The sequence below is a fragment of the Callithrix jacchus genome, chromosome 17 (genome assembly GCF_049354715.1).
Source record: "Callithrix jacchus isolate 240 chromosome 17, calJac240_pri, whole genome shotgun sequence".
NCBI lineage: Eukaryota > Metazoa > Chordata > Mammalia > Primates > Cebidae > Callithrix > Callithrix jacchus.
In genome coordinates, this window is record NC_133518.1 from 45,000,991 (window position 1) to 45,021,286 (window position 20,296).

A 20,296-nucleotide genomic window follows, 5' to 3' on the forward strand; every position below is an offset into this window, starting at 1 on the left:
CAGAGGTCCTAGTATGTTCACATGACAACCTCACTGCTATCAAAACCAGCATTTGAAGAAAACCCAACACACTAAACATACCTACAACCGCAGAGTCCACTTCAGTTTTCTGCCACCTCTACCAGAGCAGGTACTTGTATTCATAGCTGGGAGACCTGAAGACAGATCAATCACATCACAGGACTCTACAGACATCTTCCAGCATGAGCCCAGAGCCTGGTAACCCTATTGGGTGGCTAGACCCAGAAAAGCAATAACAATCACTGCAGTCCAGCTCTCAGGAAGGACCATCCCTAGGGGAAGGGGAAAAGCACTACATCAAGGGATCACTCTGTGAAACAAGAGAATCTCAACAGCAGGCCTTGCATTTCAGACCTCTCCACTGAAATAGTCTACCCACATGAGAGGCAACCAGATAAGTAATTCTAGTAATATAACAAAATGTTATAGAACTCTTTTATAGAATCCAAACCAACAAGAAACCTCTGAATTGCCAGATAAAGAATTCAGAAGGTTGATTATTAAGCTACTCAAGGAGATAGTAGAGAAAAGTGAAAATTAACTGAAAGAGATTTTTAACAAATACAGGATATGGATGAAAACTTCTCCAGATAAGTAGATGTTATAAAGAAAAAACACTCACAACTTCTGGAAATGAAAGACACACTTTGAGAAATACAAAATGCACTGGAAAGTGTCAGCAGTAGAAGTAGAAGAAAGATCTTCAAAGCTCAAAGACCAGGCTTTTGAACTAACCCAATCAAAGACTCAGAAAGAATTTTTTTTTAATGAACAAAATTTCCAAGAAATTTGTGATTATGTTAAACAGCCAAACCTAAGAATGATCCACGTTCCTGAGGAAAAAGAGAAATCTAAAAGTCTGAAAAAACTATTGGAGGGAATAATTGAGGAAAAATTTCCTGGCCTTGCTAGAGATATAGAAATCCAAATACAAGAAACTGAAAGAAAACCTGGGTAATTCATCACAAAAAAATCACCTAGGCACATAGTCATCAGGTTATCTAAAGTCAAGATGAAGGAAAGAATCTTAAGAGTTGTGAGGCAAAAACATCAGATAACCTATAAAGGAAAACCAATAAGATTAACAGCAGACTTGTCAATAGAAACCTTACAAACCAGAAGGGACTGAGGAGGTTCCATTTTTAGCCTCCTGAAATAAAATAATTGTTAGCAAAAAGTTTTGAATCCAGCAAAACTAAGCTTCATAAATGAAGAAAAGATTTAGTCTTTTTCAGACAAACAAAGTCAGAGAGAATTCACCACTACTAAGTCAGCACTACAAGAAATGCTAAAAGGAGTTTGAAAACTTGAAAGAAAACCTTGAAATACACCAACATAGAACCTTCTTAAAGTATAACTCTCACAGGGCCTATAAAACAATAGTAGGGAAAAAAACAGGTATTAAGGCAACAACTAACATGATGAATACAACAGTACCTCACATCTCAATACTAATATTGAATGCAAGTGGCCTAAATGCTTCACTTAAAAGATGCAAAATGGCAGAATGGATAAAAATCCTATAACCAAGTATCTGCTGGCTTCAAGAGACTCACCTAACTTATAAGGACTCACATAAACCTAAGGTAAAGGGGTGGGAAAAGATATTCCACATAAATGGAAACTGAAAGCAAGCAGGAGTAACTATTCTTACATCAGACAAAAGAGACTTTAAAGCAACAACAGTTATAAAAAGACAAAGATGGACATTATATAATGATAAAAGGACTAGTCCAAGAGGAAAATGTACAATCCCAAATACATATGCATCTAACACTGAAGCTCCCAAATTTATAAAACATTTACTACTAGACCTAAGAAATGAGATAGATGGCAACACGGTAACAGTGGAGGACTGCAATACTCCACTGACAGCACTAGGCAGGTCATCAAGACAGAAAGTCTCCCAGCACTTTGGGAGGCCGAGGCGGGCAGATCACAAGGTCAGGAGATTGAGACCATCCTGGCCAACATGGTGAAACCCCGTCTCTACTAAAAAATACAAAAATTAGCTGAGCATGGCGGCATGCGCCTGTGGTCCCAGCTACTTGGGAAGCTGAGGCAGGAGAATTGCTTGAACCCGGGAGGTGGAGGTTGCAGTGAGCCAAGATGGTGCCACTGCACTCCAGCCTGGCACCTGGCAACAGAGAGAGACTCTGTCTCAAAAAAAATAAAATAAAAAGACAGGAAGTCAACAAAGAAACAATGGACTTAAACTATACCCTAGAATAAAGGGACTTAACAAATATTTGCAGAACATTCTACCTAACAACTGCAGAATATACATTCTTTTCCTCAACACATAGAACATTCTCCAAGATATACCATGTGATAGGTCACAGAACAAGTCTCAATAAATTTAAGAAAATCAAAATTATATCAAGTATCCTCTCAGACCACAGTGGAATAAAATTAGAAATTAACTTCAAAAGGAACCCTCAAAACTATATACATACATGGAATTAAATAACCTGCTCTTGAATAATCTTTGGGTCAACAATGAAATCAAGAAGGAAATTTAAAAATTATTTGAGCTGAATGATAAATAGTGACATAAGTTATCAAAACCTCTGGAATACAATAAAAGCAGTGCTAACAGGAAAGTTCATAGCATTAAATGTCTACACCAAAAAGTCTGAAAGAGCACAGATAGACACTCTAAGGTCACACCTCACAGAACTAGAGAAAGAAGAACAAAGCAAACCCAAACCCAGCAGAAGAAATGAAATAACCAAGACCAGAGCAGGACTAAATGAAATTGACAAAAAAGAAAAAAGGTAAACAAAAAGCTGACTGTTTGAAAAGATAAACAAAATTGATAGACCGTTAGTGAGATTAACCAAAAAAAGAAGAGAGAGAATCCAAACAAGCTCAATTAGAAATAAAATTGGAGCTATTATAACTAATACCACAGAAATACAAAAAATTATTCAAGTCTACTATGAACACCTTTACTCACACAAACTAGAAAATCTAGAGGAGGTGAATAAATTCCTGGAAACATACAGCCTAAACAAATTGAAACAGTAACTTAAAAAAAAGTTGCCAACAAAGTCCAGGACCAGATGGATTCACAGCTAAATTTTATCAGACATTTAAAGAATTGATACCAATCTTACTGAAACTATTCCAAAAGATGAAGAAAGAGGGAATTCTCCCTAAATCATTCTATGAATCCAGTATCACCCTAATTCCAAACTAGGAAAGGACATAACAGGAAAACTACAGACCAATATCCCTGATGAACATAGATGCAAAAATCTTCAACAAGATACTAGCCAACCAAATCCAACAGCATATCAAAAAGAATATACCATGATCAAGTCGGTTTCATACCAGAGATGCAGGGATGGCTTAACATACACAAGTCAATAAATATGATACATCACATAAACAATTAAAAACAAAAATCATATGATCACCTCAATAGATGCAGAAAAGGCATTTGACAAAATCCAGCATCCCTTATGATTAAAACCCTCAGCAAAATTGGAATAGAAGGGATATACCTCAAGGTAATAAAAGCCATGTATGACAAACCCACAGCCAACATTATACTGAATATGGAAAGGTTGAAAACCTGCCCCCTAAAAACTAGAACAAGACAAGGATGCCCAATTTCACCACTTCTATTCAACATAGTAGTGGAAGTCCTAGCCAGAGCAATCAGACAAGAGAAAGAAATATAGGGTATTTCTAATATCCAGAATCTACAAGGAACTTAAATGAATCAGCATGACAAAAAACAAATAATTCCATCAAAAAGTGGGCAGAAAACATGAATAGACAATTCTCAAAAGAAGATATACAAATGGCGAACAAACATATGAAAAAATGCTCAACATCACTAATTATGAGGGAAATGCAAATTAAAACCACAATGAGATACCAACTTACTCCTGCAAGAATGGCCATAATTTAAAAATCAAAAAATAATAGATGTTGGAGTGGATGTGGTGGAAAGGTAACACTTTTACACTGCTGGTGGGAATTTAAACTAGTACAACCACTATGAAAAACAGTATGAAGATTCCTTAAAGAATTGAAAGTAGAACTATCATTTGAGCCAGCAATCCCACTACTACTGGCTATCTACCCAAAGGAAAAGAAGTCACTATATGAAAAAGACACTTGTGCACATATGTATATAGCAGCACAATTCACAATGGCAAAAATATGGAGCCAGCCTAAATGCCCATTGACCAATGAGGGGATAAAGAAAATGTGGCATATATACACCATGGAATACTATTCAGCCATAAAAGGAATAAAATAATGGGCATAAAATAATCCCATTACTGGGCATATACCCAGAGATATATATATTCTACCATAAACACACATGCATTTGAATGTTTACTGCAGCACTATTAACAATAGCAAAGACATGGAAACAACATAAATGTCCATCAATGACAAACTGGATAAAGAAAATGTGGTACATATACACCATGGTATACTATACAGCCATAAAAAAGAACAAAATCATGACTTTTGTGGGAACATGGATGTAGCTGGAGGCTATTATCTTTAGCAAACTCATGCAGGAACAGAAAACCAAATACCACATGTTCTCACTTATAAGTGAAAGCTAAATGATGAGAACCCATGAATGCACAGAAGGGAACAAAAGACACTGAGGTCTAGTTGAGGGTGGAAAGTAGGAGGAGGGAGAGGAGCAGAAAAAATAACCACTGGGTAGGTACTAGGATTAATATCTGGATGATGAAATAATCTATACAATAAACCCCCATGACATGAATTTACCTATAAAACAACCCTTCACATCTACCTCTGAACCTAAAAGTTTTAAAAATTGTACATTTGAAAATAAGTAAAGAATATAATTGGATTGTTTGCAACACAAGGATAAATGCTTGAGGGGATGAACACCCCATTCTTCATGATGTGATTATTATATATTGTATGCCTATATCAAAACATCTCATGTATCTCATAAATACGTAGACCTACAATGTACCCACAAAAATTAAAAAGAAAAAATAATAAAATGGGGATATTTTCAGGATTGCTGAATGAAAAGCGCCAAACTCTGTGAAATATGGCCAACTGCTATTATTATTTCTGCCTTCTGAAATCTGGCCCATTTTTAAACTTTTATTATTTTTAATTAACATTTAATAAGTGTACATATTTATGAGGTACAGTGTGATATTTCAATGCATGTATACAATGTGTAATTATCAAATCACAGTAATTAGCATATCCATCACCTCAAACATTTATCATTTCTCTGTTTTGGGAGCATTCAAAATCTGCTCTTCTTGCTATTTGAAAATATACAATAAATATTTTTTATTATGACCACCTTACAGTACTATAGAACACTATAATTTATTTCTACTATCTAGCTGTAATTTTGTGTCCATTAACCAATCTCTGGCTATCTCCTGCTACTTCATCTTTCCTAGTCTCTAGTAACCACCATTCTCCTCTCTACATTTTTTAGATAAACATTTTTAGCTTCTACATGAATAAGAACATTTGGTCTTATTTTTTCTGTGCCTGGCTTATTTCACTTTACATAATGTCCTCCAAATTCAGCCATGTTGCCATGAATGATAGAATTTTGTTCTTTTTTATGGATGATTACTATTTCATTGTGTATATATACCACATTTTCTTTATTCATCTGTTGATGGACCGTTAGGTTGATTCCACATCTTGGCCATTATAAATAATGCTGCAATAAACCTGGAATGCGGATGTCTCCTTAACATACTGGTCTCCTTTCCTTTGAATATATACCCAGTAGTGGGATTGCTGGATCATGTGTTAGCTCTATTTTTAGTTTTTTTGAGCAACTTTCATACTATTTTTCACAATGTACATTTCCACCAACAACATATAAGAGTTTCCCTTTCTCTGTATTTTTGCATTTGTTGTTTTATTTTTTGCATTTTCAAAGATTTTGTCTTTGCATTTTTTCATATACCTGTTGGTTATGTGTGTGTCTTCTATTGAGAGATGTCTATTCATTTCATGTGAATCTGCCCTATTCTTAAGTGTCTCCTTCTCCATGAAATTTTCCTTAATCTCCTAAGGCAGCAAGTATCCCCAGAAATTATATGAAAAAAAATTGTGCATATGTACATTTCTCCATTTGGGAGAAGATTCTGCTCTAACCAGGGAGTACCAGTGACTGCTAGGAACCATTCACACATAGTCTTATCCAGGTGAGAGAGGGAGCAGTGATAGAGAGAATGGAGGCAGAACGTGAGGCAGGTGATTGAACAGAAGCTGTTACAGAGCCAAGACCACGAGATGCTGGGAGAAAATAAGAATATGAAGAAATATAGAAAAAGTTCTTGACAAATATGTCAGAATTTTATACAGCCACATCACCCAAAGATAAGTTCCATTTTCTGGGGCACCGGGAAGGCCTCTGTCTCACTTCCTTTTAAAATGTAGCTACTATTCCACTATGCAGCTCCTTGCCAATTAAGCTTTGACCTCTTTCATCTACTGTAAATCAGAATAACTTATTGCTATTATTGTCTTTCATCTTTTAAATGCTTTTATCAAGACTCAATTATAAACTCCCTCAGAGGCATCTGGTTTCTGGTAATAGCAGGCTAGGTTATTCAGATCAACATTCTTGCTGAAAACAGCAACAAAAAACACTGATAACATATATTTAAACAAACACCACCACCTTAAAATAATCAAATAGTTCAAAACACAATTAAAAACTTCCAGGTCAACATTTGGATAAAAGCCTGCTACCAAAATAGTAAGAAGACTATTGAATGATCAAAACCCTTAGAGGTATCTGTCAATACTATAGTAGTCACTAGGGGCCAGATGGATACTAGTCAAGACTTGGGGCTCACAGAAACTGGAGAGTCTTATTGGGTACACCTCCCAAATTAATACACATGCAAATTAAGGATAAACCAGACCTAAATTTGCCTCCCTTACCCCTCAACCTGAGAGGACTGCAGGAAAACCTGCCTTGGTGCTAAGCAAAAAAAGAAACAAAATGCCCTTGAGAAGCTGTGGCCATAGACCAAATTCTTACGGATTTGTACCATGAGTACACTTAGCCTGGGTGAGCCAGAGACTTTAAGCCATGCATGTGCTGTGAGAAGATCTCAACTGTTCTCCCCACATGCCTGGTAAAAGCAAAATAAAGCCTCTCTAGAGGAGGACACACCCAAACTAGGTTTCAGAGTATCCCCCCAAATAATATGAGGACAATTACCAGTTATCTAGTCAAAGATAACCAATAACTAAGGGAACAAGAACCAGCAAAACAACAGAAAGAAGGAATAGATCCACAAAGCCTTCAGCTATTAGACCCAGGTTAAAAAATAACTATGCTTACCATGTTTATACAAATAAATGGCAACTTTGCAATTAACCATAGATGACTATAAAAAGTCACATATCACGTCTGAAAAGAAACCAAACTAAAAATCCCAGCACTTTGGGAGGCCGAGGCGGGTGGATCTCAAGGTCAGGAGATCAAGACCATCTTGGTCAACATAGTGAAACCCCGACTCTACTAAAAATACAAAAAATTGGCCGGGCGCGGTGGCTCAAGCCTGTAATCCCAGCACTTTGGGAGGCCGAGGGGGGTGGATCACGAGGTCAAGAGATCGAGACCATTCTGGTCAACATGGTGAAACCCCATCTCTACTAAAAATACAAAAAATTAGCAGGGCACAGTGGCGCGTGCCTGTAATCCCAGCTACTCGGGAGGCTGAGGCAGGAGAATTGCCTGAACCCAGGAGGCGGAGGTTGCGGTGAGCCGAGATCGTGCCATTGCACTCCAGCCTGGGTAACAAGAGTGAAACTCCGTCTCAAAAAAAAAAGAAAGAAAGAAAGAAAGAAAGAAAGAAAGAAAGAAAGAAAGAAAGAAAGAAAGAAAGAAAGAAGGAAAGAAAGAAAGAAGAAAGAAGAAAGAAAGAAAGAAAAAGAAAGAAAGAAAGAAAGAAAGAAAGAAAGAAAGAAAGAAAGAAAGAAAGAAAGAAAGAAAGACATAGTAACTGAAATAAAAACTCAACAATTAAATTTGCAACATATTGCCAATACCTGTATAAGAGAAATAAGGAACTGGAGAGCCGTTGTAGGGGAGTAGGGTGTGGGTCAGAAGATCATATATACAATGCAGTACTAAAAGGAAAGAAAAAAACCACACGTAGATGTGGAGAATATAGGAGGATATAGTACAAAGTTCCAACACTGGCATGCCAGGAATATGAGAGTGGATATGAGAATAGGGTAGAGCTTGAGAATTTTTCATAACTGTTAAGACACCAATTCACAGATTTAAGACTCAGTCAATTCCATGCAGAAAAGAATGAAACGCATGCTTAACTGGTTATGAAAGTGCAGGAACCTAAGACAAAGAGAAAATCTTCAAACAGTCAAAGAGAAAATTGCCTTCAAAGGAGCAACTGACAGTAGCCTGCTTAACAGCAAGTTGGAAAAGGTAGACTGGTACACGTTTAATGTGGTCAAAGAAAATTAGTGCGAACCTAGAATTCACAACAACAACAGAGTGCCACTCAAGAACGCATGTTGTCCCTGCTCTTAGTCTGTGATCCCCTATAAAGTTCTAGACACTCTGGGAGAGGCTTGAAAAATCCACATTGATTGCATTTTAAGAGTAATGGTTAAGGTCATAAGCTAATCAGATCCATGTTTGAGAAAGTTGTAGAACAAGGCCCTGACACGGCACACAAAGTTGGTGACAAGGGGTGAGAGAGTAACCGACAGGTGGGAGGTGGCTGACACAGACCACCCAGGCCTACCTTAAAATTTTCCCTACTGTGAATGTAGCTTGTTGGTGGAAAATACCTGCTTTCTTCTTTCCTTGACTCCTCATCATTTGGTCCATCAAGGACCAGTTCCTTATCCCTTACCAGCAGGGTTGACATTCAAAATATTTAATAATGGTAAGTACCAGCACACATTAATCAGAAAAGACACCTAATGTAAGTCCAGATGCTGGCTGCTACATAGGATCAGAATCCTGGGGCCCCCTGTGGTATAAATTATTAATCACTTTAGTGGCTGGATTGTGGACAAGCCCCGGGAAGGAACCTGATCCGCTAGGATGATGCAGATATTCAAGGCAGAGGCTATTTAGCAACAAGTATTTCCATATTTAATACATATATTGGCAATGCTAGTACATACAACTGAATATGAGCCCTGCTTATAGCCCTTCTTCCACCAGGATCCTTAACAGCTCTCATCCTTCTGCTCCCAGATCATCTGCCTTAGATTCCCCTTTCAACTTTAAACCTTCCAATAATGTTGCTTTCTTATCTGGTCCTACCAGGAATACCCCTTACCATAAAATCCTTTTTTTTTTTTTTTTTTCTCAGAACCTAGTTCTGAGTTCCCTTGAAATACTGAGACAGAAATTGCATATTCTTTTTTGGTGGATTGTTCATTCCTGAATATTACTGTATCATTTTGTTGCACCCTAGGGGGCTTTATAAAATGAGAATCTAGATTTACACAGAAAATAAGACGTATTTCTTTGCTATAGTCAGATTTAAAATAAGCTTTCTTCAAAATGGCAAGCTCCTTTGGTACACTTTATGTTTGCTTAAAATAACTTCATTTATTACATAGTATATATTTATAATGGAAAAATATAAAATATAAATAAAATCACTTGTAATCTTCTACCTTTTTCAGATGTTGACTTTGTGTCTGTTCATCTAGCAATACATGTGTATATAAAGTGAATCTTACGCTTCATAAATAAACCCTTTTAGGATAAAGTTGTGTCTATATTCATTGTGTCAGATGCACCAAAGAATGGCTACATTTAGCTAAAGGAACAATTTCTTCTTCCTAGAGACAATAGCTTTATTTGGATTTTAGTGAATATATAAAACACTATCAGTGGGAAGTTGCTTTGAAATCAAATGAAAAGTCCTGTCATAGTGCCGCTCAGTATGTTTCGGATTATCATCTTCAGGTACAAAAGCATATCATGAGTTCAGAGCCCAGTGACTTCATTTTCAAACCTTGGGACTTGAACTACATTTGAATTAAAATTCAGTAATGCCCTTAGATCAACTTGAACTGACAAATTCTGTAGAAGAAAGAGGAATAAAGCAATTTGATGAAAATTGCACTATGCAGTGCCTTGTCACTCCAGATATTTCACTTTTATATTAATTTTTTTCAATTAATTTAAAGGTAACTGCTATATGCCAGATAGGCTATTCATCATTATTATTCATTTATTTATATGCAGCACTGTCACTTGCAAGGACATAATTCTTAAGGAAACATAATTACTCTAAACCTATCAACTTGCTTACATAAAACTTTGTGAAATCTTTTTTCTAGAAAGAAAGCTAAACACTTTTTGAGAGAATGTTCACTGGGAACTTCTACATACCAGGCACACTTGGGCTTCGATTTCTTATCCCCTCATACATACCAGGCTCCTTGTCCTGAGCCCCTGAGCCCCAGGTTTATAGAGCATTGTTCTAAGCATAACGAAATCTCAACAAAAATGTGCCGATGGAAGGTGGCTTCCAGAGAAAAAAGAACAATGCATGCTATGAAATAAGTGGGAAAAGCTACTACACTGGCACATGAATTAAGTAAAGACAAATGTCCATTAAAACATCCTGGCCAGGCGCGGTGGCTCACGCCTGTAATCTCAGCACTTTGGGAGGCGGAGGCGGGCGAATCACGAGGTCAAGAGATCGAGGCCATCCTGTCCAACATGGTGAAACCCCGTCTCAACTAAAAATACAAAAAAATTAGCTGGGCATGGTGGCACGCACCTGTTGTCCTAGCTATTCGGGAGGCTGAGGGGAAAGATTCGCTTGAACCAAGGAGCCAGAGGTTGCAGTGAGCCAAGATTGCGCCACTGCACTCCAGCCTGGTGACAGAGCAAGACTCCAACTCAAAAAAAAATCCTGCAGTCACTCCTCTCATCCACTTCATTTGACAAGAACACAGAATCACAGACTCAAAAGTATAAAAAAGCTTAGACCAGGAAGAGACTTTGGAGCTAATGCTTCCATAGGTAAAGAAACTAAGACCCAGAGATTCGCTTCACCTGACAACCCTGGTGCAGAGAAGTACCCAGAGCCCACTGGTCATGACTTATCATGGGGTCTATACCCCATGAGTGAAGAGCTGGGTACAGAATGAATCCTCAGGTGGAGCACTGTGGATGTCACTAACAAACTCCCCAAACTCTACTGCCATATTTATAATGTCTAGCAATTCCCATCTATGAAATCGCCTTCTTTGTTTCATTCAAAGCTCACTTTAAACTCTGACTCCTCTAAAAATGCTCATTAGAGAAACATAAGGTTAATGTAATTTTTAAGGTAAAATTACACACAAGTCAAACACATTACAAATAATCTAGATTTTTACACTTTTAGGTAAACAAAAGTGAACATCTTCTGCATCTAGAATCCTAAATCAAACTCCCAAGGAGTAAAATTAACAAATTTTGAATATTTAGAAGGCAGTCATATGAAGTGTACAGCACACTGTGGTTGGTCAACGCTATTGTAATCAGTCCAACGTTAGCTTTTAAGTGTTAGGCAACTACAAACTCCATTTTTCTTGGAAAATTCTCCAACTCAATTTAGTCTGCTGATGGCTGCTATTTGACTAAGTGATCAAAACTTTCTCTTTCATTCACTTCATACAAAAATTCAGCTGATAATCTTAACATTTCCTCTAATAGGAAAAGTAACTGACATGCAATGATGAATCAGTAATGGAGCATGGAGATTGCCCTACTTAACATTCTTCAATGGTTCCCAAGAGCCTGCAGTTTAAAGTCCAGACTCCTCTAACTGGCTATCATAGACCTTCAGAATCTGAACCTCATTTATCTTTTTATACAATTTCTCAATCCTCCCACTTCTTACTCTCTGGCCCAGGCACACTAAACTATTCTTAGCTCTCTGGAAAAGTCAAATGCTCTAGATATACTCTCTTGACATTTACCTGGTTAGTTCCCACTCACACTGCAAAGGTCCATTTAGTGGCCTGCATCCATCTGGAGCACCATCATAATTAAATCAAGCATGCCCTAAATGCAGAAACAGTCAACCCACTTACAGTGAGACACGTCTCACATCAACCTTTGCCTTTCTTCAATAATCTCTTGGTAAAATAGTTTATACTGATGACCTCCACTTTTTTTTTCATCCAATAATTTCTAAACCCTTTGTAAACTTGCTTCCCCTAGAATTACTCAACTTTTTTGAAAGCTACTAGTGTCCTCGTAATCATTTAATTCATTGGCAATAGTTTTCGCAACTACTGCCTCCTTAAATTCTCTAAAGCTATCAAGATGCTAGTCACCCAGTTACATTTTCCCTTTCTTTTCCTTCTGTGACAGTTATTCTGGGTCTCTTATTCTGACTGTTCCTTCACTGACTCCACTTTTTCTTTCACTCTTTCTTCTTTCTTGATCTCTTTCTCTGATTGTTCCTTCATTGGCTCCACTGTCATTCACTGGCTCCACATCTTCCTCTGATTAAAGATATTCTTCTGGGTTCATTAGATAAAAAATATCAGCAATAGGATGCCTCCTACTTACTCAATTCAGCAAACTCATTTTTGTACCCAGTTGATTCTAGCTTCTCAGGGAAAAAAGGAGAAATTACAATCCAGTAAAAAGGGTGTTAATATCATTAAATATGACTTAGGTTCACATCTCAGGTCTGTCATTCATGAGCAACGTGGCATGAGGTATACTACTTAATCCATTTAGGCCTCAGCTTTTCATCTATAAGTTGGAGAAAATAATCCTTATCTTTTAGAATTACTTTATGAATTGTAAAGTAAGTATTCCCATGGCAGGTAGGTACATAGTGGGCATTTAACAAAAATTTTTCATTATTGCTGTTATTTCCATACTCACTTCCACCAAACTTGTATAGTCCCTCTGTTTCAACTTCTTTCAATGTGTCATACACATCAACAAAAGATACATCTTCTGGAGTACAGATATCAACAGATTTCTTTTCTGGCCCAACGAGTCCCAACTGCTTGAACCAAAGCACAATTCCTCCCGATTTAAAAATCTTCAGGTTCTAGCCCAAATCTTCCTCTTCAACCTTCTCCCTCACTGATCTTCTAAATGAATACCATTATCCAAACAAATTGGACCTTTTTTGGTTCTCAAACATACCACATACTCTTCACCTCTAAGACCACCTCAGATTCTATAACCTTCATGTAACTTATCTCTCCAGCTGCATATTTTATCTTCAGAGTATTTTATTGGTACTTCTTTCATTAGGGAACTCATAATTCTGCCTGATATTCAATTATTTGTGCATAAATAACCTTTCCTGCTTATAGACTGTAATCCCTTTGAAGGGAGAAACTAGGTTCTTATTCATGCTAGTACTTACCACTTGGCTAAGTGACGACACATGTATATTTTAAAATAATAAACAAGGCTGGGTGCAGCGGCTCATGCCTGTAATCCCAGCGCTTTGGGAGGCCGAGGCAGGCAGATCTAGAGACCAGCCTGGCCAACATGGCGAAATCCCATCTCTACAAAAAATACAAAAATCAGCTGGGCATGGTGGTATGCACCTGTAGTCCCAGCTACTGGGGAGGCTGAGGCAAGAAAATGGCTTGAACTAGGGAGGTTGAGGTTGCAGTGAGCCAAGATGGCACCACTGCACTTCAGCCTGGGTGACAGCATGAGACTCCACCTCAAAATAAGTAAATAATTACAAATAAAATGATAAAAACCCTGACTCCTTCTCAAGGAATTATTTTCATTTCCTCAACTTCTTATGAAGAGGTAGAAGTAGGGTGGGGAGGGAAAGGTGGATATAGGGTACTTACAGAGGCACTGCAGCCTGAATTCCCACTTGGAATTCTCCCAGCACCTGCAAAAAGGCAGGGCTGAAACAGCTATCCTAGAAAATGACCAGGTAAGACTTTCAGATCTGTTAGTCAATGGCAGTCAACCTCTTGGGAAACTCTTTACCAATTTGCTAAGCTTGTCTATATTTCTTTTCTTCTCAAGGGCTATTTTGCCTAACCCTCCAGTCTCCTCTAAACCAATGAGTAAACAAAAGATTTTATTTTAAACCCACAGTTGAACATGTAGTGAAATACACACATATATTTAATGTTTATGTATTAGTTCCTATTTGAGAATTTTCTTTAAAATTTATTTCAACCAAAATCCAACACCAAATTTTATGAGTAATATCATAAGGCAGCACCTACTATGGTGCTTTGTATATAGTACAGATTCAGTATGTAATGGTTAAAAGAGTGGATTTACAGTCTACAATTTCAGGACTTAATTTTGGCTAATTGCAGTGGAAAAAATATCGTCCAAGTAAGCATGACACTTGGGGGTTAAGGCCCACAACACCAGCTAGGTAGACCCTTAGGTGCCCAGTAGTATACAAAGATTTAAGTATATTCCCAGCTGGGCCCCTTAACAATAGAGACGCATCATTTTATTTTGTATTGCTTAGTACTGTGCCAAATCCAAAAATACTCTCCTGAGTGCAAAAGTATTCAGGAATTAGAAATATTGAAAGTTCCATTATTCAAGCAAATTAGGTAGAGTTCATATAATTTTTTCAACTGAGGATCCTCTGTCACTACATAGAGTAAGCAAAGTATGCAATAATCAGAATTATTAGTCTTAATTTACATAAGAACACACTGCTGCCACTAAAAGCCAGTTCAAGACTCTTCTTTCCACTACTGAATGCCAAAGAAACACAAAAAAAGAAAAAAATGGAAGGATCTTTAGAAAACATGCAGCTTGATTTTTTTTTTTAAGATGACAAAAACTGAGGCCCACAAAGACAGTCACATTAGCTCAGAGATTCTACTAAAGCTAAATAATTTCATGCAAAATCATCTCCCTCTGATTAGCATTACCTACACACACACACACACACACACACACACACACATACTTTTTCTTTTTGCCTTTCTGAAAATCTGGAGGTCTAAAAAGACTTCAAGATTTCTCCAAGTTAAAGATACACGTTTGCACATGTAACCAGAGAGCAAGTTTTATTTGGTCCACGTGTTTTCTTTAAAAAAAAAAAAAAGGAACGAGAGGGGATGTCAAGTGCAGTAGGCAAATGTTCTCAAACTTTATTGTGCAACCCCTATAGCACAGGCTCTTACTGTAGAGTTCAGTCACATTAATGAAAAGATATTTTCATGTAGTAAAAGGAGCACAAACGTTGAGGTTTTTTGTTTTGAGACAAGAGTCTTGCTCTGTTGCCCTGGCTGGTGTGCAGTGGCATGATCCTGGCTCACTGCAACCTCCGCCTCTTGGTGTCTAAACCATTCTCCTGCCTCAGCCTCCAGAGCAGCTGGGATTACAGGCGCCCGCCACCAGGCCCAGCTAATCTTGTAGTAGAGACGGGGTTTCGCCATGTTGGCCAGGCTGGTCTCAAACTCCTGACCTCAGGTGATCCATCTGCCTTGGCCTCTCCAAGTGCCGGGATTACAGGCGTGAACCACTGCACCTGGCCCAACTTGAGGTTTTATCTACCACTTACTATGCAGTCTTGGCTAGGACACATCTTCTTTGAGCCCTAGTTTCCTCATCAGTGAACATTTGAGAGGTATGCCTAGCACACTGCTGAAGATTGATATATATTTGTTGAATAACACAGCCGATGCTCAACAAGACACACACACACACACACACACACACACACACACACACACACACACGGTTGGGTAGTAGAGTCCCCAAGGAGCTCCAGAACTGGAAGCTCCCGGCGCGCCTCTTCTCAGCCTTAATCAGTGCCCTTAATCAGAACTCCCTGGGCCTCGCACCAGGCCTCCAGAACACGCAGGAGTGTCGTTTCGCCTTTTCTCGCGGTTCCTCGCCCTCAGGGCCAGAGTCCGAGGAAGCCCTTTAGCGCTTCTCGGCCTCCGAGACAACTCCAGCACTGGGGAGCTTGCCCTGCAGTTAGCGTCCAGCGGGAATTAGGCACTTGGTTTTTCTCAACGTTTCAATCTCTATCTTCTGGTGGGAGTCAAAGTTCAGCAGCCCCAGGACCCTTCCAACAGGGTGTCTAGGCCACACCCCGCCTTCCCGGCGGTGGCAGGTCCATTCCCCGCGGTCTGAGTGGCCAAGTTGCCTAGCAAACTGGGGCGGGGCTTTGGAAACGACGGTCCTGAGCGCCATTTGCGCAGGCGCTCCGGCCCTGACTTCTGACTCTCGCGAGAATCGGCTCCCGGAAGTTCCACGTCAGTCAGTCTGACGGTCAGCGGGCCGGTGGGTTCCTCTCAGGCTTGCGTAGCCGGTAACAAACGAGGGTGCCCAGGCTCGGACCAACACAGCGATGGTAGGTCCATTCCCCGTAGAAGGGAACGGGGTAGGCTACGGCCGATTCCTGGGGCTTCTGGACTGAGGGCCGCGGTAGGCAGTGGTCTGGGCTCCCGCTGCGGCCGCCGCCTCCGGCCTTGCAGGGTGTTAAACCGGTTTGGTACCGGGAAGGGAGAAGGCGGTGGGCCCGAGGGAGCCGGGATGATTTGGGGAGGCAGTGCCTGCTAGTGAGGGGTTGTCTCCCCTAGCGCTTGTGGCGCTTGCCGGAGCTCCTGCAGTCTGCAGCGGGGTGTAGGGAAATACGGAGGCCGAAAATGTTGAACTCAGTAGGAGGCTTTGGTAAAACGACTTAAATTTGCTTTTAAAACGGTGGCAGTTAATCTCCACTCCTGTTGGCCTTATTCCGGGAATGATGTGTGCTGACTACAAACTATAAACTTAAGCAGAGAAGCCAAAAAAAAGTATATGGGGTCAAAAATGGAATTTCAAATGCTTTGGTTTCTCAGCTCTTGGGTTTCGCGGGGGAGAAGCAGCGTTGCGAGGAAGTGGATGCTGTGTATAACACTGGCTGGCATGCTTTTATGCATTTGCAAATACAGTGGTTAGAATAGTACTTGTTTGAGCACTTTGTTATTATCACCATAACCCTAAAAAACGCCCTAGAATAGCACAAGAGTGTTATAAAAATAAGGAAAGAATAGTGTAAGAATATCTTCCGTCTCTATTAAAAATACCAAAAAAAAAATTAGCTGGGCGTGGTGGCACACACCTGCAATCCCAGCTGCCCTCAGGAGGCTAAGGCAGGAGAATCGCTTGAACCTGGGAGGCCGAGGTTGCAGTGAGGCGAGATAGTGCCACTGCACTTCAGCCTGGGCAATAGGGTGAGACCCCCATCTCACAAAGAAAGAATTTTACATTTAAACGTTTTTCTGCCTTTAAGAAAAACTTGTTTATAAAGGACAGAATCAAACATTTTGGAGCTTGAAGACGCTAAGGATTAAGCCCCTCCTCTTCAGTTAAAAAATCTTTTTAAGTTTCTGTAAGGCTAGCTGTGGCAAAGTTGGAACTGGAAACAGTAAAAAGTTATGAATACTCCCATAAAAAGTTCACAGTGAAACAACATTTTTGCATAAAATGCAATGCATTCTTCACCACCACCACCCCAACTCCCCAACATAGACTCTTTTTTTTTTTTTTTAATTTTGTTTTATAAAAGGTATGGAATGCTTCAGGGATTTGTGTGTCGTCCTTGCCCAGGAGGCCATACTTAATCTCTGTATCCTTCCAATTTTAGTATATGTGCTGCTGAAGCTCCCGCCATCCATGAACTTTCTTGGACACCCAGTTTACAGTCCCCAAACAAGTCCTCAAGCCTCTTAATTAGAGCACTTCGTATTACTAACTACCTGCTCTAGTTTGGGTCTGCTTTGGTTGCAGTAATGGACGTTTTAAAAGGCCCTTGGATCTGCCTAATTTCATTTTTTTAATGCTGTCTTTACATTTACCAATGTATTTATATAAGGAAATATTGCCTTGATTTTTTTAATATATTTTAAATCCTTTGTGGAAAATAAAAAACGTGAATTTACTCATTTGCACATTTACCATAGAGTATTTACTCTGTGCCATGCACTTTGCTAAACATGGCTGCCTAATTCTCACAGCAGCTGTGAGTTATACGTTTATGAGGTGGTTACTGTAGGCCAAGCACTGCTGTAACTGGTTAACTCTGAATTTAATTCTTACAGCACTAAGAGGTAGATAATAATATCCCTGTTTTATATAAGTCAAACTTGAGAGGTTAAGTAAGTTTATCCAGTATTGTGCATCTGAAATGAGTGGTGGAACTGAAATTTAAATCCATCATGACTTAAACCCCCATACTCAAATGTATAAGGTGATCTGGAGATGAAGATATGTATCATAAATAACCCTGCCTTTAAGGAGCATCTAGTCTAGAAAGCAAGAAAATATGTGTACACAAGTGTACCATGAACAATTAAAATGAAATCCTATAGGATTCCCTAGGAAAGAATGCTTCAGGCTAGGGCAACTAGAAAGATCTTACTGGTGGCGGTGGCACTTAAGCTGACTCCTAAATGCATCCAGATTTTGGAAGATGGAGGGAGACATTGAGAGTTGAGGATACAGTGTGAGCATCCTAGTCATCTTTGTCCCAAAGTATCTAGTACATTTTCTTATTCAAAATGATCACTTAACTGTTAAGAGAAATATTATCACACTTTTTTTTTTTTTTTTTTTTTTGAGACGGTGTCTTGCTCTGTCATCCAGAGTGGAGTGTAGTGGCACCATCTCAGCTCACTGCAACCCCTGCCTCCCAGGTTCAAGCGATTCTCCAGCCCGAGTACCTGGGACTACAGGCATGTGCTACCACATCCAGCTAAGTTTTTGTTTTTTTTTTTCATTTATAGTAAAGACGGGATTTCAGCATGTTGGCCAGGCTGGTCTTGAACTCCTGATCTCAGGTGATCTGCCTGCCTCAACCTCCCAATGTACTGGGATTACAGGTGTGAGCTACCACATCCAGCTGCCTGTTCTGTTTTAAACTGAGATTTGTGCTTTGGGAGTATTAGAGGTTTACTGGGCTTGCTCAGAGTTCTCTGGCTCAACTTATGTAGCATCACTTTTACTCAGTAATCAATAAGTTAAAATGTTTTAAAGTAAAATGTTCACAATTTGTAAGTGTCCAATTTCCTCTTTACTGGAGGAAAATTGTGAGATATGCTGGCTTGTATGTAAACCCTCACCATGGTTCCTGCCTGGTACATAATAGATACTTCATACCTATTGACTCCTAAGAGATTTAAAAAGAAGTTAAAATTTGCTATAGTAATTTATGGGGCAGAATTCAGAAATGGATAAAGTAGAAAGCCTTGTTTTTCTGAACTAGCAAGGAATGTGAAGATGATGATTTGAAAGTAGAAAACTGGGGTCGGGAGTTTGAGACCAGCCTGACCAATATGGTAAAACCCTGTCTCTACTGAAAATATAAAAACAAGCCAGGCGTGGTGGTGAGTGTCTGCAGTACCCAGTTACTCGGAGGCTGAGGTAGGAGAATTGCTTGAACCTGGGAGGCAGAAGTTGTGGTAAGCCGAGATTGCGCTGCTGCACTCCAGCCTGGGCGACGGAGTAAGATGCTGTCTCAAAAAAAAAAGAAAAGAAAATTGGAGATAGAGAGGAAGGGATTGATGACAGCGAAAACATTTTTTAAGAAATTGAAGAGAAGAGCCAGAGAACTCTTCTGATCTTTTAAAGTAAGAGGTAAAGGTTGTTGCTGAAAGTGAAGGAGGTGTGGATAGAACAAGACTTGAAGTAGTCAGTGACCCAAATTTCATAACCCCCAAAAAGATGCGTAAAAGCGCTGAGGTGTTTTGTCTTAGGAAATTTTCTCTGCTAGATCTTCTTTTTACATTGAAAAGTAACCTTAAATTTCGGTCCCACTTATGATCATCATAGAATATCACAGCAATAAAGATTTGACAGTAACTCAACTTGCCAAATGAGCTTTTAGGTTGCATTTAAGACCTGTTGAACGGGAAGTGTATTTTAAATCAGTCTTTTCACAGCATGCCTCCTAGAGAGAATTAAGCCCATTGCTCTAAGATATCATTGTATATAGTGAATTTGCTTTTCTCCTACAATGGCATTTTTTTTGAGAATGGAGAAAATAGTTACTCAAATCATTGTCTCTTCTGTAGTTCAAAGGAAGAATTTGACTGGAAAAAGGCTATCATAAACTTAGTATTTTCTGACTTGAGAGAATGTTTTTGTTTTAAATTGTTCCAATTTTCATTATGTTTCTGTAATTTAAATCCATTAAAATATTTCCAACATTCCCATTTGACACCAGAGGCTGTCATGCACAGGGATATAACCTTTATTGATCACATATTACATTACCTAGCACTTACTAATATTTTCCCAAGATAAATCTACCAC

General features: G+C 39.0%; 1 protein-coding gene, 1 long non-coding RNA gene and 1 other non-coding gene across 6 annotated transcripts in view; 1 reads left to right on the forward strand and 2 right to left on the reverse strand.

Annotated features, from left to right (window-relative positions):
* The window catches only part of LOC144579916 (uncharacterized), a 166,976-nt gene extending 150,826 nt beyond the window's left edge, over positions 1–16,150 (reverse strand). For both annotated transcript variants that reach the window (XR_013528614.1, XR_013528613.1), the window contains exon 1: positions 15,970–16,150. This is a non-coding gene — a long non-coding RNA (uncharacterized LOC144579916). The remainder of the gene's footprint in view (positions 1–15,969) is intronic.
* Positions 16,151–16,246: 96 nt separating this feature from the next.
* Positions 16,247–20,296, forward strand: part of COPB2 (coat protein complex I subunit beta 2) — a 47,533-nt gene continuing 43,483 nt past the window's right edge. For all 3 annotated transcript variants that reach the window (XR_013528611.1, XM_035278293.3, XM_002759545.7), the window contains exon 1: positions 16,247–16,355. Coding sequence is in view for 2 of the 3 variants with exons in the window: in XM_035278293.3 (XP_035134184.1) it covers positions 16,353–16,355 (3 nt within the window). In the remaining variant the exon portion in view is untranslated. The remainder of the gene's footprint in view (positions 16,356–20,296) is intronic.
* Positions 17,549–17,650, reverse strand: LOC118149028 (U6 spliceosomal RNA). Its single transcript, XR_004736198.1, has one exon. It is a non-coding gene; the product is annotated as a U6 spliceosomal RNA (small nuclear RNA).